Below are 24,295 nucleotides of genomic sequence, written 5' to 3' on the forward strand. Positions count from 1 at the left end.
TGCAGAATCCCGACACACATGCACACACTGTAAATCATGTAAAAACGGCTTACGCTGCAAGTCCACATACCACGCTTCACCTCCTCTCATCTCCTTCTGCTCGTCTTCTCCACTGCCTCAAGTGATTTGGGAGGGGGTTGGGACAGATTGGTTGTCGGCTAATGGGTTCTAAGAGTCGGGGCGTCATGATACTGATAGCAGCCCTGCTCCCTGAGGACAAAAGAAGAGGCTGGTAAAGAGACGAGATAATCTGTGCTGGTTACCACAGTGATTTTCTTCATGTCAGCTGTCTCCACTTGAGAGCATGCTCCCCTTTATTCTTCTTGTAAAGAAGAATACAGCTATGTTGTGCTATTTTAAACAACTGTGTGACATGTATAAGTGAGTAGTACTTGTAGCATTTCAAATACAGGGGTGAATTATAATACAATATAAAATGTATTAAAAACAAGCATTAGGCCAATTTTGTTGCATAATCATTTTAAATGACTCCTGTTAGTAATCTCCTTATTTTCTCATTCATGTTGTCAGCTTTTGCCGCTTTTTGTTTTCCTAATACCCCAAAGAAAGTTATTTATACATGAAAAACTGGCATTGGTGTCACCCAGGGTAGATTAGAATTAGTCCCTTACACAAGCTCAGATAAGAAAAAAACAGAAAAGAGGAAGAGAGCTGAATTAAAACAGATCTCATGATTATCAGGGGATTTTTATGCCTTCTAGTTGTTTAATTTTCCAGTGGTTTTGTAATCATTTGAACCCTTTTACTCCAAGAAAATCTGCACCTGTTATGGTGTTACTCACTAGTAAGTTACAGAAAATCTCTTCTCTCCTAATAGAATAAATTTACCATAGATTATGTGCACTATAAAACATATTTGATATTTTTACTTGTTTGGGGTTTTTTTTAATCTGGGGGAAGATTGATTTTGAAAGGAAGACTGAATTCACCTGGAGACCCCCTGCCCCCTGCTGGTCAATGGTAAAATATGCCAGAACCCACCTTATCACCTTCCCTGACGTATGCTACCTCTCACAGAGACACACATGCACACTGACCTGCTTTTCACCCCTTTTAAATGTTAGTTTCATTTGTGCATGAAATAAGTGGAAATCGAGGATGTGGTCAAAGACAGCAGATACGCGTTACATGAGGGTAAGCGCACTGCTCTTCTTGTGGTTGTTTGCTGGCGGAGGTTTTCATAAAGTTGTCTCAGCAAAGAGGTTAAGAGCACAGCGAAAGCTCGGTCACCTGGTCTTAGTAAAAGATAAACAGGCTTCTGGTTTCTCACTTGTGAGCCAGCTCTATGCCTGGGTAAAATCTGTTTCCTATATTATAAAAGCAGTATGGGTATTTTCTTAACCCATTAAACTGATGCTTCAGAAGTCTACAAAGTCTTTGAGTTGATTCCTTCTTAAAGAAGATGCGCAGCGTAGCTTAAATAGGAAGCTACCTAAAAATCGCACTAGCCAATGAGATATCTCGCAGTTTGAAAATGAGTGTTGTAGATCTCAGAATGAATGAATTGGTTCCCTTTGTCCACACTCCACCGCCTCTCCACCAAGTTTCATTAAGTTTGACCTGATCAATTTTGTATAACTCTGCTGACAGACAAATGGTTAGAATATTGGCTTTTGGAGAGTGCAGTCCTCCCCCAGGGTGAGTGCCCTATCTTACACTCATTAAGAAAGCAATTCACATCTTCACCACAGTTTAATAGGGTCTTCCTTGGCTAGGCTGCCAGGCTTCAAGCAATTGGCTCACAGTGTTGCTGAGAAAGGTACATGTTTACCACTTCCATAAGAGTGTAGGTAGCAGGCAGGTGCTGCTAATTAGGTCAACTAAAAAAAAGGGATCATTTTCAATTGTGAGCACCTCTGGAGACATTTTGGTAGTTTGTGCCTTTGTGTTCATACCACCAGTCTTCCCATAGTAGTTGTGTGGTTAGATCTTGTGAATCGAAATGTGAGGCCATCTTTCTGACAGCTAAACCTCGGCCCACGTGAAATCACGCAGCAGAACGATGATTCCGAGCATGACAGCAAATCTACAACAGACTGAAAAAGTAAAGAATCGAGGCGCTGTGATGTATCACACCCAGACTTCAACCTGATTGAAATGCTGTGGCGGGATTTGTGTGAACAAATGCCCACATAACTCGGTTCACTGAAGCAGCGTTGTAAATGAGTGGACCAAAATTCCTCCACAGGGATGTGAGAGACTGATAAAGTCATAGAGATAATCATTTGAGGGTCGGAGGGTAAGATGGCGCTGCCATTGCGTGCAATAGGTCGGCAGCCTTAACATGAAATTTCCCCTTGTGGGACTAATAAAGATATCTTATCTTATCTTATCTTATCTTATCTTATCTTATCTTATCTTATCTTATCTTATCTTATCTTATCTTATCTTATCTTATCTTATCTTATCTTATCTTATCTTATCTTATCTTATCTTATCTTATCGCTCCTAAAGATGGTTCTAAAAGCTACTGTATTATAGTGTGTACCTAGTTTTTCACAGAACTGCAGTCCTGTGAAAAACTTTCTTTTTCATGACTCTATCATATATTGACACCATCTTCATGGAGGACAAATTTTCCTTTTAAAAGATGCATATGTTGACTATGATCAGACTTTTGTGGGAACTCATAATACTAACTTATTCTCCGAGCAGTCTCAGAAGACAAAAAGCTGTTGTCATGAGAGGGAATAATTTATTTGCGGTGAGGCCAAACTTTAAAGATAAGTACAAAGATGGAGAGTTTATGCACGCTGTATTTTTAATCCACTAAATGTTTTTTTTCTTCCTTTTTTTCCCATTACATCCATCAGCGTTATGTAAGCTCGTCAGTGTCAGATGTGGTGTTCTTGACTTTGATCCTGGAATAGATATGATCTGACATCCAGAACACTTTAGATGTGAGTTGTGCAGTATGAGTGCAGATTGGCTGTACGAGCTTAACGCAGGTACAGTTTTATATTCATGGTGTTGTTGTTTTTTACCAGCAGTCACACTTCAACAGGCCGCCTCTTATTTTCACCTTCCATAAGATGGTGATCGACCTGATTTTTGTCGTCTCTGGGAGTAGGAGGAGAAGAGGACGAGTTATTTTAGAAGCAGCAGGGATGTGGGTGGATTCTGCAGGGTACATTGTCTTGTGCTGCTCACTGCTGAAACATGCCCTACACAACATACAGACGACACGTAACAAGTGTCAGCAGCACATGTGTGATCTTGTTACACAGGCTAACTTTACGGTTTCTTCAGGAACGTTAGATAAAGACTTCTTTATATATATATATATATGTGTGTGTGTGTGTGTGTGTTTTAGGACCTCAACAAGCGCCTGTCTCTGCCTGCTGACATCCGAATCCCTGACGGCTACCTGGAGAAGTTGCAGCTTAGCAGCCCACCCTTCGACCAACCGCTCAGCCGACGTTCGCGCCGAGCCTCGCTGGTCAGTGTGTGCGCGTCTGTTTGTCTCTGTTCTTTTACTGCTTTGTGGCACAAGCAGTCCTGTTACCAGACACCCTCTGTGCCGGGTTTCCATGGTGATTTTCCTGGTACAAGCCCAAGATGGATTAATCTGTAGTCACATGCGCTCACACTTGGAGCCTATAAAATTAGATCATAATGCTCTGCTGCGGTGTGGTTATCATCACTGATTTGTGGTCATCGTGAATTTGCCTTTGAAAGTTGTTTGAAAGATTAAATGTAAATAAAAAGGTTTAAAGATGGTAAACACTCATAATTAATCGCCTTTCATTCTTCTTGATATCGATTCTTCTTGTTTTTTGGGTTTTTTGGTCAATCCCTGAAGACATGCTGTCAGAAACCAGATATGATAGAAAATGTTTGATTCATGCTGCTCTGTGGGCACACATACATGAAATATTCATATGTATCATTATTCATTCTTAGTTTCTTAGGGGATTATCTTGTTCTTGTGCTTTGGAACTACACTTGTTGGTGAGACTGGGTTTTGCTACTGAGTTTGTGAGAGATCTGTGGGCTGCTTTGATTTATTTCTTCTGAAGGTCCTGTAATATTAAATATCAGTCCAATTTTTGAGAAAAAGATTTGACTCTATTCTTTTTTTTTCTGTTGCACCAGCCAAGTGTAAGGGTCTTTACTAAATATATAAATATTACTAAATATTTATATGTAATACGGACAGATTTATTTTTTTAGCGAGTGATCAATGTGAGTTCTTTACTTCAGGCTTGAGGCTCCAGGTGTTTTTTTTTCTCTCTTCTGGGCTCTTTTGTTTAGCAGTTATATACCTAATATGGTCATGTTCAAACATGTTGTTGTCTTAAAGTGATAGGAGCTAAAACAGCCCATTTCAGACTGGATGAACTGCATCAGTATAAGATAAACACAGAGTATTTTTAACTGCGCTTCATGCACTGGTACTCTGTAAGGGTCTAGAATAAAACTGGAATAGGACGTGATCCTAATGGGCCCTTAATTGCTTGACAGTTTGAAAACCTTTGATCTAAATCATATCCTGCACATGTGAACTTTGGGTCTTTCCCTCTGAAAGAAAAAGTATGATGTGGGTTTTGTTGCAACATTATTAAAAAAAAAAAAAATGCTACAAATAACTAAAGTTTGAGTACATGATGGGTTATGTAAAGATTTGAGACACCTTCGGTTTTCTGAAGGGGGCGGGGACACAGTAAGATGGTGCTACAGGTGCAGCAGGAAAACACCTGCAAAGCCTGCTCAAATGTGAATGGTCAACAGAACGCAGACTGCATTTGTTTGCAAGTGTCTGTTTGCAGAAATGAGTGCAATTAATATGCTTAAATTCTTCTCTTCCTTAGTCAGAGATTGGTTTTGGAAAGTTGGAGACGTACATTAAACTGGACAAGCTGGGAGAGGTGAGGAAGGCTCAAGTTTCCACATGCACTTCACAGTGTAATTTTGCTATACAGTATTACCATTAAATTAATGCTATGTGTTGCTTTCAGGGAACTTACGCCACAGTGTTTAAAGGACGCAGTAAACTGACTGACAACCTGGTGGCGCTGAAGGAGATCCGGCTGGAGCACGAGGAAGGAGCCCCGTGCACAGCCATCAGAGAAGGTTAGCAGGTTTTATGTCCTCTGATACATCAAAGTTCTGGTGTTTCATCTGGAGTCTAGTGTTGAATCCAAGTGTTTAGTTTAGTTGACTACAACAAGACGTGACACCCTGAGAGAGACGGCTCGAATGTGTGAATGTTACATTTTGAACCTTCTTATCTCTAAAATAAATTCTGATTTAAAATCCTTTGTTTTATCAACTGTCCTTTTAATTGGTGTTTCATTTTCCTGAGTCAGGTTTTATTATATAAATGTTAAATGTTTTGTAAACATCTTTGTGCGTCTGTAGTGTCATTATTGAAGGACCTGAAACACGCCAACATTGTGACGCTACATGACATCGTTCACACTGACAAGAGCCTCACACTCGTCTTTGAGTACCTGGTAAGACTCAGAGTGGATTTGTTGAATGACAGAGAAACAAAAAAAGAAAAAATGGGTGAAATCTGTGTGAATGGTCTATCCGTTTATAGACTTTTTGTACATGTACGTCCTGTCTAATGGTGCCACCTCTTCTTGAAGGACAAAGACCTGAAGCAGTACATGGACGACTGTGGAAACATAATGAGTATGCATAATGTGAAGGTGAGGATGATGTTTTTTTCCCCATGCTATGTAAAATAAACTTTTTTCAACCCTTCCAGCTTTGTTATATTTTCTGTGTGTCTAACAGAGATTAAACTCTTGTGTCAATTTTTCCATATAAATTCTCCCAAGAGTCTAAAAGCATCTTTTGGTCTTTTCTTCTGTTTGTATTTCCATCACATCAGGCAAATTAGATCAGAAAAGCATACACATAAGTAATGAAAACATGAGCTGACTTATTAATAACATCAAGCCATTTAAAAATACCTTTCCAGATCTTCCTGTTCCAGATATTGCGAGGGCTGTCATACTGTCACAAAAGGAAAGTTCTCCACAGGGACCTGAAGCCACAGAACCTCCTCATCAATGAGAGAGGAGAACTTAAACTGGCTGATTTTGGTAAGAGGAAGGCCAGCAGGACAGGATCTTCACAGACATAATGCTGATTTGTTGTGTAAAAATCCTTATGAGTCTGTGGTGGCTTTGCAGGTTTGGCCAGGGCCAAGTCTGTTCCAACTAAAACCTATTCCAACGAGGTGGTGACTCTTTGGTACCGACCTCCTGATGTTCTGCTGGGATCCTCTGAGTACTCAACCCAGATCGATATGTGGTATGTAGCTTACAATAACTACAAATAATGCTTTTTATGGTTTTAAACTGCTATCATCACTAATTAAATGCTGAATCAAATGGCTGCTGGTAATGCGACACATGTCCCTTGTTGTTACAAACCCACAGGGAATTATGACCTAACTAAACAGCACTCTCTACTGTACTGCACTTCTTATTTCATTCTTTTTACTGCAGCTGCTAATGATAACAGCTTTTCATTTGCTTTGGATTGTGTATAGGGCTGCACGATTTTGCATAAAATGAGAATCACGATTTTTTGGCTTAGAATTGCGATCACAATCACAATTTTCTTTTCCAATATAAATATTTATTGCACTTATTAACTGCACATCAACTTCGTAACAGTTGAGACTGAACATAAAAACAATAAATAAACATAAAAACAACAAATGTCTCACGTTTTGTCGTTGCCGCAAAATGTTGCACTGCTTGAAATTCCGTCTCCACCGTTGCTCGACACTGCGTATATAGAGCAGGTAGTGCAACAACAGAAAAATAGTTGCGGGACGGCACTGTGTAGCGTTTGTCTACGGTGTTGATCATTTTCCTAAATCCCTCGTTTTGCACAGTGTTGATGGAGCCATATCTTTGGTCAGGTGATAAGTGATAGCCTCCGTAATTTCTTTGTGCCTGCGGGAGTTCGACGGGTATAGGTAAGCGCTGTATAAGGTTCCCGTTATTGATGTTTGGGTGGTTGACCGGGACGGATTTTCTCCTGTCACTTGCTCGTCATCCCTGACGCGCTCTCCGTTGTTTTTTCCTGCTAATTTTAGCATCACACGGCACAGCTTCTGTATCACGTGGTATAAGGCTCCGCCCTCGTCATTTGTTGAGCAGGAAGAGTGAGCGCTTGTTTTCATGCAGATTACGTCCCGGATCAAAATGCGGTACAATCGTCGTCTCTCTTTTTTTTTTTAAATCGTTGTCATTTGGAAATGAGATCGCACATAAGTATGAATCGAGATCGCGATTTTCTGACGATTAATCGTGCAGCCCTAATTGTGTATGAATAAATAAATAATGTATGTCTGAAGCCAGAACTAAGTTTCTATCAACTTCTGATTTGAAAAACTAAACTTTAAAGGAGAAGCACGGTTATACAGGCAAGGTGCCATAAGTAGGAAGAAGGTGAATACTGTAGGCTCCGACGTTACAGTAACTACTAGTTATTCTTTCAATTTCATGGTGAGAAAAAAAAAAAACTTTAAGAAGGTAAATGACAGTCAACAAAACACCAGTCAGGTATGAATTGAGGATGATAATGTGGTTCACAGTTGGTGCCTTAAACTAGTTATTTAGTTAGTTGTAGATCTTTTGTTGTTGTAGTTGTGTGGTTGTATTTTCAGTTAGCTGTGGACTTATAAAGTGAGGGAATGAAATGAAGCTAATGTCCCATTTACACAGGCCTAGACACCAGTTGGTCATGAATTACTCTGGTTGCTAGGGAAAAACGTGTATTCTGCAACTGGTTGGCTGGTGGTTACTAGAGATTGCTTGTAGTTGCTAGGTGAAATTGGTCCCAAAGAGGCATGTTACTGCAACACATACCCCCCTGCAAAGGCTTTGATCGTTAGCAGATCGCTGTGGTCACCCATACTTTGTATGGAAAACGATGACTCGTCTGCAGACGCTTGTCAACTACTTGCTAAGCAGCAGTAAATCTGTGAAAAGTGCGAGAGAAATCGGAAATGAACACCTGGGCACCTTTAGAATAAAAGATTTTAAAGGAAACGGTACAGGTTTTGCTTGTGGTTTTTGTTGCACTCTTACAGTTTCACTACTTCTTTGCAACCCTCAGATCTTGGCTAACAAACCAGTAGTATGCCTACAGTTAGCCAAAGTCATGTTTTCCATGATCACCACATACTCCTCTTTTGTCTGTTTAAATGAATGCGTGAAGTGCTTAACTTTAATAACATTTTTGTGTCATATAAAACTGTTAGCCTCATCATGAGCATAATCTTCAGCATTTTTAATTCAAATTATTCTCAGCTTGAAAACTGTTAACCCCACCTCCCACTCACTCATTTATTGTGTGAAATTGCATGTTTGTGTGTCTCCAGGGGTGTTGGATGCATATTCTATGAGATGGCTGCAGGTCGGCCTCTGTTCCCCGGCTCCACCGTTGAAGACGAGCTCCACCTCATCTTCAGGCTACTGGGTGAGCATTTTCTGCAAGATCTGATCTCTTTAACAACTCAGACGTTTCACCACATGTTGTTACCTGCTTAATTGAACATGGCAACCTATATGTGACTATGTGACTTCAGGAACACCTAAAGAGGAGAACTGGCCAGGAATCTCTTCTATCGAAGAGTTTAAATCCTACAACTTCCCCAAATACAAACCCCAGCCAATCATCAATCATGCCCCCAGGTACCGCTCGCACGTGGGATCTGTTTTTCCTTATCTGCCCCTTTGCATTTATATAATTGATATATATTCTTGTGTCTGTGTGTGTGTGTATGCCTGCTGCAGGCAGGAAATCCTGTAAAACATTTAGAGGTCTGTCCACTTCCTTCCTCCCATGAGCGCCTAGATTCCCATCAGCCCAAACTGTTCTCTTCTTTTTGTCTTCTTTAGGTTAGACAGTGAAGGCATCGAGCTGCTGCTGTCATTCCTCAGAGTGAGTCTTTACTGTCACAGTAATCACAATACTGTATAAGTAGTTGTATATATATTGCACTGATATTCCTAGTTTTCTTTGTCTTATGCAAGCCTTTGGTTAAATAGTAACAGCTGGTCAAAACTGAGTTCTGTTAAATGCTCCTGTTAAACCAGGGGTGTCGAACTCCAGGCCTCGAGGGCCGGTGTCCTGCAGGTTTTAGATCTCACCCTGAATCAAATGATTATTTCATTACCAGCCTCTGGAGAACTTCAAGACATGTTGAGGAGGTCATTTAGCCATTTAAATCAGCTGTGTTGGTTCAAGGACACATCTAAAACCTGCAGGACACCGGCCCTCGAGGCCTGGAGTTCAACACCTGTGTATTAAACCATTCACACCCAGCTTTTTAAAAACTGATTTAGTTACTCCAAAAATAGTGAGATGTACATGAATATCATCAGTGGTTTGGTGTAACTTAAGCCCCAGTCACACAGAGCGACACCCCACCCCAACACCCGGCAACCACAAGTTGCCAGGTAAAAAAAAAGAAGAAAAGAAGTGTATTGCTCAATGGGTTAGTGAATGGTTACTAGTGGTTGCAGAGAGTCCCAGGGTATTGTTGCAAATAGGTGTACGGTGCTAATCTATATCTCTGTGAATTCCCTGATTGCTGCACTGATGCATTTTTTGGTGCTGCATTAAATGCATCTTTATGTTTGCTGTGGGTGCTGGCAGGTTTCCCATAGGTTGCATGGAAGAACCAGCTTGCCTGTATATGTTTGACTTTTAGTCTGGTAGTAGTTTTCAGAGTCTAAGTCTACTAGCAAACAAAGGACTTTAAACTAATGAAAAATAATCTAACTAGTTTAAGGCACCAACCGTGAACCACAGTATCACCAGTTCATATCTGACTTCCGATGTTTGTTACCTGTCATTTCTCTTCTCATCTGCTGGATATGAAAAAAGGCTGATGTGTTTACGTTTGTGTGTTTCTGTCACTAGATTCTAGTCTCTAGATTTATTTTAGTAATGAATTCCTTTATGATGACAGCAGGAGGCACAGTAACGAACTTCTTCTTGTTCGCTTTTCTAATGTATATCTCTGTGAATTCCCTGATTGCTGCACTGATGCGTTTTTTGATAAAGTCACAGGATCCTTATCGTTTCCTGTTTCTGTCTCCGCAGTACGAATCCAAGAAGAGAATTTCAGCTGACGAGGCAATGAAGCATTCCTATTTCAGGCAGCTTGGGATGAGAGTCCACACACTGCCTGAGAGTGAGCACACACACCTTTGATAATAAAGCTGCTGTCTGTCGTTCAGAGGCTTTGGTTCTCGATTCTTTTATCTTTTCTGTTACTCGTCGGAGTAACTGAACCTCTCCCTGTGTTTCAGGTGTATCGATATTCACATTGAAAGAAGTGCAGCTGCAGAGAGACCCAGGCTACAGGAACTCCTCGTATCCAGAGTCAGGTAGGTGGAGAATCCAAATGTTTAACCAACTCGGCTTTTTTAGATCGTTTAATGAAGAAATGAAATCATGGTCTCGATTACATTTTCAAGTGCTTTTTAATTAACATGATGCTGATTTATTTATTTTAATTATGGTCCATGAATTCTAAAGAACTCATCCTCTGTTCAGCATGCAGTTGTACCAACAGCCGCTCTAAAGAGTCAACCACCTTTGTCCTTACATTTTGTCCTGTCCAAAAATAGCTAAATAATATATCGAAGATCAAATGCAGCAAGAGCTAAGCTGATCAGCTCCACTCTCTCTCAAACATGTTCGAATCTGGTTTCAAAAGACGAAGAAGGCATCAGCATTGATCTCAACCTCGAGACTTCAGAAAAGTAGTTCATAAACTGTTCGGTGACCTCACTGTGGAGTCAACCATCCTTAAAATTTAAATGTGAACTTTAAAATGCTTTATTGCTATCAGTTATTTATGATGAAAAGGCATCTGTTAACTAAGACGGTTCTAGCATCCTTGAATTGCCTAAATGCATGCGTGCACACACACACACACACACACAGTGTGCAGTTCTGAATGAGGAACACCTGCGGTCTATGGCGTAAACCAAAGGCATTATGGGTGATGTATTTTACATGTTGTCTTTTAGGAAACAGCAAGATCAACAGGAGGCAAAGCATGCTGTTCTAGTGTTTCATGAAGAAGACGCCCCACTTCATCTACACCTCCCAGCAGCCTCTTGCATGAGCCCACCACCCCTCGGAGTGACACCCACACCACCCATTTAACTACACACACGCGCACGCAAACACTCAATCTGAGCGAGTGACTCTGAGTTGAATCTATTTGGTGACTGTTTATTTATTGGGGGCGGGGGGGGGATGGGTGAGGTTGAACTTTTTTTTGCTGCTAAACTACTACTGTCTGTATTTAACACAGTGTGTGTCTGCGCGAAGGCGTGTGTGTGTTTGCACAATGTGAACTCGGGATGCCATGCACAGTTGAGCAGTCAGTAAGGTTACTATTGTTCTCCTGACAACGATCCTCCGGCTTCTCATGAGTCAACTGATGTTGATGTCGATGCTGTGACCCAAGTTGTTGTTCTTGTTGTCGTCGTCCTTGGAGATCGAAAGCTTCTTTTTTAAAAATATGTATATCTCGATATACATATATATTTGGAGATTATGTTTTGTTTTTCTTCGAGCTTCCGTGACTGAACTCTACAACATTTCCAGAAACACTAGATGGTGTTGGTTGTCATTTTTCCAAAAACATTTAGGATGGACTTGCAGAAGACCCGCTGCCCTCTGGGGTTAAACTGAAAGTCAGAGAGTGTGACTATGAGTGGACTGACAGCTGGGGGGTGAAAGAAGCACACGCAGAGCTACATGGTCTACATGGGAACATCCACCCCTTGCTCCTTTTTGACCACTGTTGCTCACCAACGGGACCAAAACTGAGGTGTGACGGGAGGGGAGGCGAGCAGATGAAAGAAGAGGAATACTGGAGCTGAAAAGGAAGTCATGTGACTCCCACAGGAAGCCAGCAAGCCTTCCCTAAAACCTCTCATAGAGCTGCCAGGATTTCAATGCTTTGTTTCCTTTGTTTTCTTTGTTTTCTTTTGTGTGTGTTTTGTTTTTTGTTTTTTTTTTAAGATAAATGCAAACTACACTTTCTTGCTTTGTGTACATTCGGAGATGTCACTGCAGTAATTCTTTGTGTTTAACTTGCACTTCATGTGTGTGCGTGTATTTTGTTTTTGTTCTGTTTCAGTTTGTTATTTTGTTTTATGTTTTTTCTTTTGGAATCAGGGACAGGAGCCTCGCTTGGCTAAGTTTACCCAACAGTATTAGGATGTGTTCTCTGTGTCTGTGACCTCTCCTTGTGAAACAGCAGTGTCAGTGTGGCATGTTCTCAGAGCTGGGGGTGGGATAGTGGGGGTGGGGAGGGCTGTTCAAAGGCAATGAGGGTTGCCTTTGAACAGCCACTGCTCTTTCAGTATTTGTACAAAAAAAAGACATTTCAAATTGAAATTTTTAGATTTGCCCGCTATGTTGTTTGCAACCAACAGTGATGCTACAGATGATAAAGCCTGTTGAGAAGTCTTGCTTTTGATTATATGTTTACTGAAACAAAGGGAAGACCTCCTCAAATCACCCTCTTATAAATGTTCACTGGTGTGCTTTGCATCCCTGGCTTATTTTAGTTGTGTATGCACTTTTCTTTTTGCCATGGACCAGTGTAGGTGTAATCACTCGTGGTCCAGACTTTGGCTGATCTTCATTGGAAATGGTTACATGAGAAGATTGATGTCATGCTAAATGTGAAGCTTTAGCTTTGGTTGGGTTAGCAAAAAGACTAAAAAGAGTTTGAAATGGCGAGCTTAACTCTGTAACATTTGTCCACCCCTACAAAGCTGACAAATCAACGCATTCTGCTTTATTTTACCGTTTAAGTGAAAAACATGATCACCTGTAAAAACCAAAATGTTTTTTACAGGTGTTAGCTCAGCGTGCAAGCCCAAGAGTGCTGTCAGCTTTGTCATCTTACTTGGGGCACACAAGCATGTTTCTCGAAATGTCAAACCATTTCCTTAAAGGATTAATAGTAAACATTACATTTTTGTGGCAGCAAAAAAGTCACACGCAGAAGAATTACGTAAAACGTCAGCGAACACCTGCACTCACAGTAGCAAAACAGACCTGACTGCAGTGGTTAATCTTGTGCAACTAAATACTAGGGTGCTTTGAACATCACGTGTGAGATGATCTGATGGAGGTTTTCCTGTTACTGCAGTTCTTTTGGTCGACATCTTAATGAAAGTTTTGTATTTACGCTCTTTTTTTTCTTTTTTAAATGTCTACAGTAGAGATTTCTCTTTCAGATACTGATTGGGTAGAAAAATGCTATAGAAGTGCTCGAGGCACAACTAATTCTTGATAAATTAATATATGAAAGCATTAATGGAGTAAACTAAACTAACACAGTTTGCAGCTAACAGTTTAATAATCCTGTAGATAACTCTTAGGTAGCTTTCCTTATAAGGGGGACATTATCATGTTCAAGAGCTCAACAAAAACTGTGACAACACAAATACTGTAAAGAAAATATACTGTAACCAGTTTATATTTAGAATAATGTATAAATTATTGTGTTCCCAGGAAAATGTCATTATATTAATGGTAGATTTCCTGTATTACATCGACCCAAAACATGTCTCTTTAAAATAAAGTAGCTTTCTTATACTGCATGCTTGGATGCTTCACTAGAATAGTTTTTGTTTTTCAGAAGTTATTGATTTCCATTTTCCTTTGATCAGACTGAAAGATGCAGGATTATTTCTCCGTGAACTGCAAACTGTTCCTGTCAATAGGACATTTGTGTACACGAACAGCAGTAACATGCACAAAAGGAGATTTCGATAACAGCTAAAATATTTATCATTGTAAAACTGTACTTATTCAAAATGTGTGACTGATGTATTTTTCCGTGAACACGTCTGAACGTGTGTGTGTATGTGAGCCTGATGCATGGAAGGCCTGCTGTGTTGTGAACTCGACCTCTCTGAAACACTGAGCTGCCGGTGAACAGTTGGTGTGTGACTCTTTTTACTGGAACTATTTATTTCTCATAACCATGGAAAGTAAATTTAAACAGTTTCTTAAAAGCTCTGTGTAGCAGTCATTCTTTGTTTTCCATCCATCCATTCATCCATCCCAGGACCTTCTTGTTGCTACAGCGCTAATCACCGCACCACCACGCTACCCGATAGTTAATTGTGACTTTTAAAAAAAGTACTATAATAATTCTATTTCAAAAAAATGTAACATTTATTTAAAGAATGCAGAAAACAAGCAAATCACTGAGAATACACTTCTATTCATTTCTCTAAAACAAAAAAAAAAACCATTAAAACAAAAAAACAAATTCTTTGTGCAATTTTGACTTTGAATGTCAAACTTAAGCTAAACACATTTACATAAATCTTACATATTGAGAAAGGCACAGCTGGTAGAAGGTTAAAAAAATTACAGTGCATTTGAAAAAATACAAGATATTATACAGGAAATAATGACTTCCACAGCGTTGTAGCACTCTGGCTAGCAGGAGTTCTGCTAGGAGTCAGTGAAGGTCCCTTGTCATGTGGTCACATGTCCGGCTCAAAGACTTTTTTATTGTTTAATAAAAAAAATAAAAATCCTGAGACCTGCAACATCGAAAAAATGTGAACATTTGGAGATTTGGTATATTAAAAGGAAGGTTTAGCAGGAAAGGAAAGGGGGAAAAAAAAGCTGTATCATCCTCATTCACGACTTGCTCGCTGTTGTAGCAAGTTTTCTTTACTGGCCTATGTAGCCTGTAGTGTCAAATTCTCGAGTTATGGTCCCCTTTTGATCAAATTTGGTGAATTCAAAGACTGATCCTTTCATATATGTGCAGTAAACATTAAGCTAGAACAGTTCATTGACTGTTTCAAAGGTTACGAAATCCATTACTAAAGCTTACTAGTGATTAAATCACTAAGTTTTTAATCCACACACACAAAAAGTGTTTTGAAGCTTTAAGTTGTGATTTTAGGGTTTAGGCTGTGACTCTTCTCTTGGTATTAATAAGATTTTGCCTGAAGGTGCTTTATGTTGTAAGGTAGAGACCCTACAATAATACAAATCTGTCCACAATTCACAAGGATTGCTACTCCTCCTGGAGTGTTGGTCAGAGCTGACTCGAACCTGCACACAATATTCACTTAATGGGTCGTCACCCAAACTGTGCTCAAGGTCAAGACTATGTTTGAGATTTCATGGATGCCTTGTCCAATTTTCAGAAGAGCCACTCCTCCTAGAACACTGGTCAGATTTTAATCTATTGGGATTCATTAACAATTAACATGATAGGACTGTAAACGTCCTTGACTTTTTAGTGAATTTCAGTTCTTGTTTACACAGTTCAGCCAAGTAAGTACTTACTTTGCGTACTTTACACATTAAAATAACTTGTGAATTGTGATGAATCATGAGCCAGATGAGCTTCTATGTCAGTGATTTTCTGGGTTACAGGTCAGTTTATTTACAGATAAATCTTTCATTTTTCAGTAAAGTACTGCCTTACTTAGTACTTGGATTTTATTACCTTGTGAATAAGCAGAGTTAAACATTTAACTGTCTGGCTCTAGCTTCATTTTCTGCACACATACGCGGGTGTGCCAACAATCCTGGCACGTAACACTAACCCTCAATAGGAAAGTATATTTCTGTGCTTTCTTTAAGCTGCTGGTGTGAATCTATTAAGACTAGCCTCTGACACTGTGGTGTACACTAATTAGGAATGTGGATACTGAGTTTAGTTAATGCAAGGGGGGGAAAGCAGTATTATATTTCAGCTGGTCTGCATCACTGAAGCTTAGACAAAGTGGAATGAGACTGATTTAAAAAAATGACATGAAGTGTGATGAGGTCTGGCCTTCACTCAGATTCTTTGCTTGAAAAAAGTTCAAAGATTTCTGTCCTGAAGGAATGAAAACGCCAAACACATGTTAAAGCAAGTAAACATGAAAAAGGGGCCAATGCAGATGCTCTTCTCAGAGAGCAAAGTTTCAGATAAGCTCCTGTTTCTTCTATAATCAATACAAAGCAACAGGTGTTGGATTTAAAGTGTAACAGAGCGAGTCCAAATCCTCGGCGGTTCATCTGTGTTTAATGGGCGCCGGTTCGGTGTTAATGTGGTCCGGCCCATTTCCCTGTTATCTTAGGCTGGCATCAAGACTTGTGGGAGCTGGAGGACAGCAGCAGAGGAGAGGAGGTGTCCATGGCGGGCAAAGGTACAGGGATGGGTCCGTTCAGCAGTGTGGGGAACTGCAGAAGGAGAAGAAAAAGCTGGATTTTTGTATTTGTTGTGTTGTTTGTGTGAATGACAAAATAGTCTCCTGACCCAACGGGCCCTTCAGTGTTTTCCATGGATATAAATTAAAATAAAAACACATACTCTATTAACAGTCACTAAAAGTGAAGAAGAAAGATAAACTCAATAGTTTTAGAGCCATTTGTTACTTTTTCTTCAGTCATTTCTTTTTGTTCTTCTGCATGCTTTTACGAGCAAATCACAAAAAAATCAAATCACCTTTAAAGCATGTCGCTTTTATTTGTGGCTTTACGCTGACTCATACATTAGTCTGTTATATACTAACATTACTATGTAAGTATATAACAGACTAATGTATAAGTCAGCGTAAAAATTGTTTCATGCCAATGTCTAAACAATCTGCTGGAGGAAGTGCTTCAGGTTTCGAGACATTGTGAGGACGACACTGGGACCAAATCCTGTTCTGAGGACTAAAACTGTGTATTTGATGCTTGGTTTAAAAGTTTATTTGTTGTAGTGTGTGTGAGAGCTGACTCCTGATCAACCAACACTCTCTTTTCCCCCTAGACAACAGGAAGTTCTTGTCCACACCAAAACGGAAACATCTGCAGCTTATTTTGAAACCCTTGGCATAAAGTGAATCACACACACACACCTCACACACATTAATGTGAGAAAACAACTGCAACTGCTTGTCTCAATGCCATATGAAATGACTATAAAGAGCAGTTTGTGTAAACTGAGATAGTTTATGGGCGCATCACTACACTTAAAGATGAAGACGTTTATCTTTTCATGTCCTCATCAAGTAGAAACTACCAAAAATTTTCTATGTTGGTTTTAGGTGAAGACATAGACTGTATATAAAAGATGAGTTCATCATGGTTAGAAGTCCCATCTTGAAGCTTCCAGCTGAGCATTTTAACAGGTCTCAACATGATGAGTGAGGCAACCTGAGGAATTGTGCAGTGTCATTTAATTTCACACTTTGTGGCCATACAGTCATAACCTGCTTTGTGTCTGTTTGACCACAATTTACAAAATGAACATCATTCTGTAACAATCATTATCTTGATATCTTCTGCAGAGATAAATACTTGTTTTTCTAGCCAATGCAGTCCCCCTGGGAAGTACATCCGTCGTAGTCTATGTAGAAAGAGTCTAGTTCAGTGACAAAACCAATGTAATCAATGTAAGTGTAAGAATGCAGCAGACAAGCTCTCCCTCCTTGGTTCTGCTGGCAACCACTTCCTCTTGGAGGTGGGTTCTTTATCCCCACTGTTGCCAAATGTTGCTCATAGAGGATCATTCGGGGTTTTCTGTCTAATATTTTGATGTTTGCTTTCCAATACCTTGAGTTGTTTTGTAACCTGGTGCTAAACAAAACTGAATCAAGTTAAAATCAAATCAACTTTTAACAATATAGCTCGAGCCTGTGGTCCGTTCCTGAAGTTAAGATATTTTTAGATTTAACAGAGGCTTGGCAAATATCTGCAGCTGCTGAAGACAGCCCGTGCACATGCATGGAAATAAAAATAAATGACTGTTACCTGGAAGAGGGGCGCGTGGCTCTGCAGTTGGGCAGGGCTCAGGGGTCCCACTGGACTGAGGCTGGACCAGAATTGGATATTGGAGAGCAGAGGGCTGGGAGTGAGCAGCAGACCAGACGGAGTCTACATAGACAAAACCCCAAATGAAATGTCAGGGAATAAATACACCAAGAAATAGATGATGGTGTTTATTCTGGCAGCACATCAGCGGCGAGGCTGTCGTGTCACTCAGTCTCACCCAGAGCTCAAAGCCAAGTGTGCCCTCTAGTGATCTCAAACCGACTTGGCAGACTGTCTCCATGCAGACCAGGAAGCCCCACTCATGCAAAATTCATGACATCTACTTTCTGTCTTGGCTTTCTGAGATATATAAGAGCAGTTTGGTTTTCTTTTCTTCAACAGTCTGTAAAAGGTAAAGGAATGCTTTTGTGTTCCTACTGTCAGTACAGTTACACTTTTAGCAATGCTAGACTGCAGACGGCTGTATACTTATGGTTTTTAGCTGATGACCTTTACTTGTTTGCCTGCCATTGATCTGTCTGGTAATTCCAGGACCTCAAATGTCTTTTGTTTTACCACTCAAAGCTGTCTTATGAACCTTGTTATAAACCATTTATTGATGTCCGGTCCACTGAACTAGATTAAGATTGTTTGTGGTGCACGATTTAATAGATTTTTGCTTCTTTACCAACCACAACCTACGAAATTTGAAAAAGAAAAAAAAAAGCAAACACCATAAACTTGTTTCTCACAGTTCTATTCTGGTTGTGATCCAGGAAGTGAAAAAGGGGGGAACAAGGTCTTTAAAAAGTTCCAGACTTTTTATTAAAATTCCCATGTGTTCCCGTGGGTGAAAGTGGGTTATACATACTAATATTAAATAAGTGTGCACATGAACGCAGCTCAACTTTTGAAATAATGAGTGAACAGGTCAGCCTATACTTTTATTTTCCATCAGTGATGTATGCACAGCAGTGTATGATTAGTCAGTCTGGATAAGAGCGTTTGCTGAATGTCTGAATGTAGTCAGACTGTCCTGGTTTGGTCAGTGTGTTGTTGCCAGTGAATCGGAAGCTGCATGAACATATGGCTTCACTTATGAACCTCCTCCCTCCCTCCCTTCCTCCTTTTCTTTCCGCTCACCTCTTTCCATCTCCTCCCTGTCTGACTTTCCTCATCCAAAAATCTCTTCTTTCGCTCGTCTGACCCTCATCTCCTCATTCCTCACCTATTACCTGCTGCATTTCTGGAAGCATGAATGTGTGTATAACAAGTGTGTAATGTGTCACGTTGTACCTGTGCTGTGAAGAAGGCTGAGGTCAGGGACCCAGATGGCAGAGCTGGGCTGTTGAGGGCAAGTGAGACAAGGTCACTTCCTGTCAAGAGATGTGAAGGGGCGGAGATTTCCAAGCCTTTCGGTTTTCTTCCTTTTAGAGGCGTACTATTGGCCAGTCCCCTCCTTTCTGGTGTTGTCCTGCTCTGTAGCCTCTCCCTGTCTCTCTGACCAGATGACAGGTTTAGAGGTTGTGCGCTGGGCTCCAATTCATCTGCATCTGTGCTCTGGACTCCCACTCTCACTAGCATATGGGTGGGGCTTTGCGGAGGGGAGGAGGATGAGGAGGAGGAAGAGCGGGCCAGCTGAGGAGACGGCCTGGAGGAATGGGAGTTCTCGGTTGAGGATGGGGGTGGGGTGGAGGGGAGCGAGGAGTGGCCACGGTGGGTCATGAATCGGATGACAGAGGAGCCGTCATCCGGACGATCGGATCTAGGCTCTGTCTTGATTGGCCGGTGCTGCTCTAAGGAGTGGTGCAGGGAGCTGATCTTGAAGGAGGAATACAGGCCGGAGTGGAGGTACTGGTTCCTCTCACCCCCATCCTCATCTTCAGCCTCGGGTTCTGATGCGGTGCCCCCGCTTTCCTCACTGCTGCGACCCGACTCCACCAATGCAGGGTCCATCTTCAGAATCTCAGGGAACGACACAAACTTGTAGACAAACTTCTGACCGATCACCTTCTTGATGATGTTCTGCAGGAGAATCACGATGAGACGTGCAGTTCATTACAACTGAGGAGACAAACCACTTCAATGTTGTGTAGCTTGGATATATAAGTTGTGTACCTTGTCATAGTAGTAGCGCAGTGCTCTGCTCAGCTTGTCATAGTTCATGTTGGTCTTGTTCTTGCGCAGGCCCCACAGCTTGGCCACTTCCTCTGACTTGAGCAGCTTGAACTCGCCATCATTGGATGTCCAGCAGATAAGATGTTTGTGGCTTTGGTCGAGCAGCAGCTGCAGCAAGAACTGCCAGAGTGTGATGGAGCTCTCCATGATGATGGGGAGGGAACGGGGACACCAAAGACACAGGTGATCTGCAGTAAAAAAATCAGATCAGGAGAAACAGTCAATCTGGAATGGCCTATATTCCTTTGCAGGGGTTGCTTCTGTATCTTTTTGTACATCTGTAGAGTGACAATAAATTCTTTACTGCACAAAGAGTGCAGTAAGGAAGAGCGCATCTCTTCTATAGTTGAATCTGTACCAGAACATTCACATGTCAACTGTTGGAGTAAAATCATGTCACATATGAATCTCTGGAAGTTATGATGCTGACAGGAAGTGTTCTCCTTGCTGGTGCATTACAAGTCTACAACTTACAGCGGCTTCTGTTATAATAGCTAACAACTCTATGTTCTTTTACTCCATGAATTCACAGTTAAACTTAAGATCTGATATGACTTGGGCCCAAGTCTTGTCATCTTCATCTCCCCCTTTCTTGTCTCTCTTGCCTCATTCTGGACCTTTTTCTTTTATGTTTTTTTACTGGATGAGTTGGTTCTTTATTGTAGTTTTTAATAATACCGATTACATGTTTATGTTTGTCTAAAGACAATAAACATTTGATTACAAAAAAAGCCCATCTAGCTCTTAGTCCCTTTAGAATGAAATATCTAGTTCTTTAGCTTCAACATGCTACAATGAGCTCAAACTATGGTGGCCCTGAGAGGTCAAATGCACTGCAACTCAAGAAATAAACTCACAAACAAAAAACAATAAAAAAAAATACTGCAGGATTTTTCTATTTGCTGGTGTTTCCTAAAGTTGCACTGCATTTGACTTCCAGGGCTGCCATATAAAAGACATTAAAAGGTCTTCTTATAAACTGCACAGTTGGCTGATAGAATTTGTGACACTCTGTGCATTACAAATATTAATTTTATATTAATAATGTTAATTTGGTGTCATAAAAATATTGATTAATGCAGCTTTAAAGCTCACTTTTATGAGAAATACAATACACCATTCCCAGTGAACTTAAATAAATGAGAACTTTGAACTTGGAAAAACAATCTAATTGAAGAATGGGATGCTGTGTAAAATGTAAATAAAAATATTTGCAAGTCAGCTGATCCCTTTTACTGATAAATGTTGCTGTGCTTCAAAGCATCACATTCAAAGTTCGCATTTGCATTTCACGCAGCGGGTTAACTTTTGTGGAAAAACATACTTAAAGTACATCACAATACATGCAAGTCATCCAGTGTCCTTAAAAGATTATAGATTTTAATCTTTCCAAGACTCAATTGTGAAAGAGGACATCATAAAAAGAAAGGAAAAGGGTAGTTGGTGGGTGGAGAAGAGAAAGACTGTTGGCATCAAAACAAAAGTGTATGCTGATCCTTCTTCTGGTTCAAACATGTTTAACACATGTTCAAATAACTCAACCTTTGAATAACAGAGTAATAAAAGAGCTTTTAGAACAGACATGCAACGGTCATCTGTGAATATGGATGTTTATCAAGGCATACGGGTAACTTTCAAGGGGAACACGTCATCCCCCCCATTGCGTTGGTCCTCCTCAAAAAGCAAAATAACACACTTGGGGAAACTGTCAGTGTATGTTGAATTATTACCCGGTGCTTTGCATTACAAAAATAAAACATTTCCATTCTATATTGATGCACAAAAGCTGGCGGTCACCCATGCATTTCCATTTGAAATGAAAATCAGCCCATTATTTGGTTATTTATGCTTTAATGACACACCCAGAAGATTTATACAGGGGGTATGAAAAATGATTTGCTGCATTAAAGGTCATTTTCTTGCCAAAATCTTCTATTATTGTCAATCTTACACGATCAGAAAGCCAACAGTTGTTAGCTCTGTTCGTATTTACTTGGATTACTTTTGCTTCGTTCAGTTGATTAGTGTGAGATATGTAAACCATGTGTCTGTGGGTACTGGTTTGTGTTCTTTGCTACTTCCTCCCGCTACTTGTGTGTGTGTGGAAGTGTGTGTGTTACAGTACATGTTGGGGTGGATCACTAGTGTTACAATTTCTGAAAAGAGCTCTTTGATCATTTTTCAGTTTTGTTTTAAGATGCAAAACAATTTTCAAAAACAAACAAAAATAAAATCTCTCTGGGATTTCCTCAAACTCCGACACTGCTCTTTGTGCTTCTTGTTATTTCGCATGTGTGCATGAGCCCTAGTATCACGTGTGTGACACAGAGAGAACGAGAGAGAGAGGTTCATACATTTGGTTGGTTGGTTTTTGGATGTTCCCATGGTGATAAAACAGGATGTGGTCAGTGATCTTCTGCCAAGGCAAGCCTGGGTTTTTAACTGACATGTTTACCTGTGGGTGTCTGCCTGTTGCTCCCTGCCTCCTTTGTCAAATATATTAAATTACAGTGCCTGAGCTGCACACTGCGAAATGAAAAATAACAAATAACCGCTAATATTCGGAATAATCAACTACTGATTCAATCTAAAAATACAACGTACACCTTTCCCTTTGTGTCTTTCTGAAAGGAAACCAACCAGCAAAAGGGGGGTAGGGGGTGAAAGTGCATTTCGTGCAAACAATGACCCATCATCGTGAACACACACACACAACCAAGTGTGTTCTCACTTCCTATTTCCTGAATGTGTGTGTGTGAAGTGATGGAAGAACTGTACTGATGTCCGTCTGTCTAAACGAGGACTTCCTGTCATTCAGTTTCAGGGGCGTCATTCCCGGTGAGAGACCTTTCCTATCCAGGACTTCCTGTCACAGAGACCCACTGGGAACGAACACACACACACACACACACACACACACACACACACGGTCTATACTTCTATATAGATCTGTTATATGGGGTATACATGTATGCCCCGATGTCAAACTTTCTGATCTATACTCTGCAAGTCTGTTGAGGAGATGAACAAAGCCACAAAAACTGCTGATTTATTTGGAATTTCAGAATAAAAGCAGTCTGGAGCACTGGTCTGCTGTTCCAGTGCTTAAAATTTGCTTGTCCATAAACTCCCTCTTCTTGTGCAAGCTCACAAGTCATGGAAGATCTGTACATAAAAAAAATTCTCCTACTGCAAATGTTTATCCATGGGATTTTCTCCCAGTGTCTTCTGGGGGCTCTTCAGTCCAGCAGAAACAAACCAAAAGCCACATATGAGTCTATCCATTTTCTTTAGGCTGTGTATTTCTTATTTTTGGAAGTATGTCTGTGTGTGAGAGTGTATGTCTGTGGAAAGAGAGCAGGGGTTTCTGCTGGAACTCAAACGGTTCTTTGTTTTTGCACCAGTGACTCATTTTCAAGATGTTGTCTGCTGCCAGCTTCTATCCGGAAGCGCATGGCAATTAGTCTGCGAGGTCCAGACAAACCAGAAATTCTACTACTAGATTTTTAAAGGAGCCACGGCTGATTTTTTTCCACAGCAGCCACCATTCTAACCTCTTTAAATCCCTTTCTTTACCCCCAAATGTAGCTCCCATCAGCGGGGTCAGTTTTGATTCCAAAGCAGAGTGCTAAAACCGCAGCTTTAACACATTTTTACGCACAGCTTTACCTCGTTACGCACAACTTTACGCGCGACTTTAGTCGGATTTCAAGTTGACAGTGACTGTCTGACCGTTACAGGACTTCAGCAGATACACCAACAGCTAACGCGAGCTCGTTTCTGTCTTTCTATTACGCCCAAATGTGCTCAGACACATAACTTCAGAAAGTTGCCCATAGCAGGAAATATGGCACCTACCTAGCTGTGGCTGCTCCTCTGTCCGTGTGCGATGTGTGGGTTTGTGTCTTTAAAGCGGTGTGTGCGAGGTGTGTTGGGGCTCCATGCTGCTGCTGTTGCTGCCCCGCTGTCTGAAAGCGGATCCGCAGCTTTTCTCTCTCCTGCTCAGAGCAGGAAGTCGGGACGCGCAGACGGAGAACGGGCGCACTTCCTCTGGCGCAGTATTCCAGTCTGTGTAAACACATACACACAGGCGCGTGCACACGTTCACACAAAATTTCTACTTCCCATAAACACACCTCCTCTTTTAGAATACTCTCTCTCTGTGTGTCAGACACACACACACACACACACAGAAATATTGTAATCCTGACTACCCTCAGCGCTGAGCCAAGTGACAACTGACGTCACCTTCTTCCTGCTCACCGGGAGGGGTTCCTGTTTTTACACACACACACACACACACACACACACACACACA

General features: G+C 40.8%; 2 protein-coding genes across 2 annotated transcripts in view; one reads left to right on the plus strand and one right to left on the minus strand.

The window, feature by feature from the left end:
• Positions 1-14,046, plus strand: part of cdk17 (cyclin dependent kinase 17) — a 47,792-nt gene extending 33,746 nt beyond the window's left edge. The window contains exons 5-17 of the mRNA XM_006806488.3: positions 3,335-3,460; positions 4,833-4,889; positions 4,980-5,094; positions 5,383-5,477; positions 5,616-5,678; positions 5,954-6,077; positions 6,168-6,288; positions 8,375-8,472; positions 8,582-8,687; positions 8,895-8,937; positions 10,105-10,195; positions 10,314-10,391; positions 11,040-14,046. Coding sequence (XP_006806551.1) covers positions 3,335-3,460; positions 4,833-4,889; positions 4,980-5,094; positions 5,383-5,477; positions 5,616-5,678; positions 5,954-6,077; positions 6,168-6,288; positions 8,375-8,472; positions 8,582-8,687; positions 8,895-8,937; positions 10,105-10,195; positions 10,314-10,391; positions 11,040-11,080 — 1,158 coding nt within the window. The 3' untranslated portion in view covers positions 11,081-14,046. The remainder of the gene's footprint in view (positions 1-3,334; positions 3,461-4,832; positions 4,890-4,979; positions 5,095-5,382; positions 5,478-5,615; positions 5,679-5,953; positions 6,078-6,167; positions 6,289-8,374; positions 8,473-8,581; positions 8,688-8,894; positions 8,938-10,104; positions 10,196-10,313; positions 10,392-11,039) is intronic.
• Positions 14,047-14,267: 221 nt separating this feature from the next.
• On the minus strand, positions 14,268-24,295 carry elk3 (ETS transcription factor ELK3). The gene is made up of 6 exons (XM_006806489.3): positions 24,192-24,295; positions 23,836-24,045; positions 19,918-20,165; positions 19,096-19,824; positions 17,800-17,922; positions 14,268-16,242 (listed from the first exon to the last, which is right to left on the minus strand). Exons 3-6 carry the CDS (start codon positions 20,122-20,124, stop codon positions 16,147-16,149), a joined length of 1,155 nt encoding a protein of 384 aa, XP_006806552.1. The 5' UTR covers positions 20,125-20,165; positions 23,836-24,045; positions 24,192-24,295; the 3' UTR covers positions 14,268-16,146.

This window comes from Neolamprologus brichardi, chromosome 17 (assembly GCF_056152115.1).
Source record: "Neolamprologus brichardi isolate AB-2024 chromosome 17, ASM5615211v1, whole genome shotgun sequence".
Lineage (NCBI taxonomy): Eukaryota > Metazoa > Chordata > Actinopteri > Cichliformes > Cichlidae > Neolamprologus > Neolamprologus brichardi.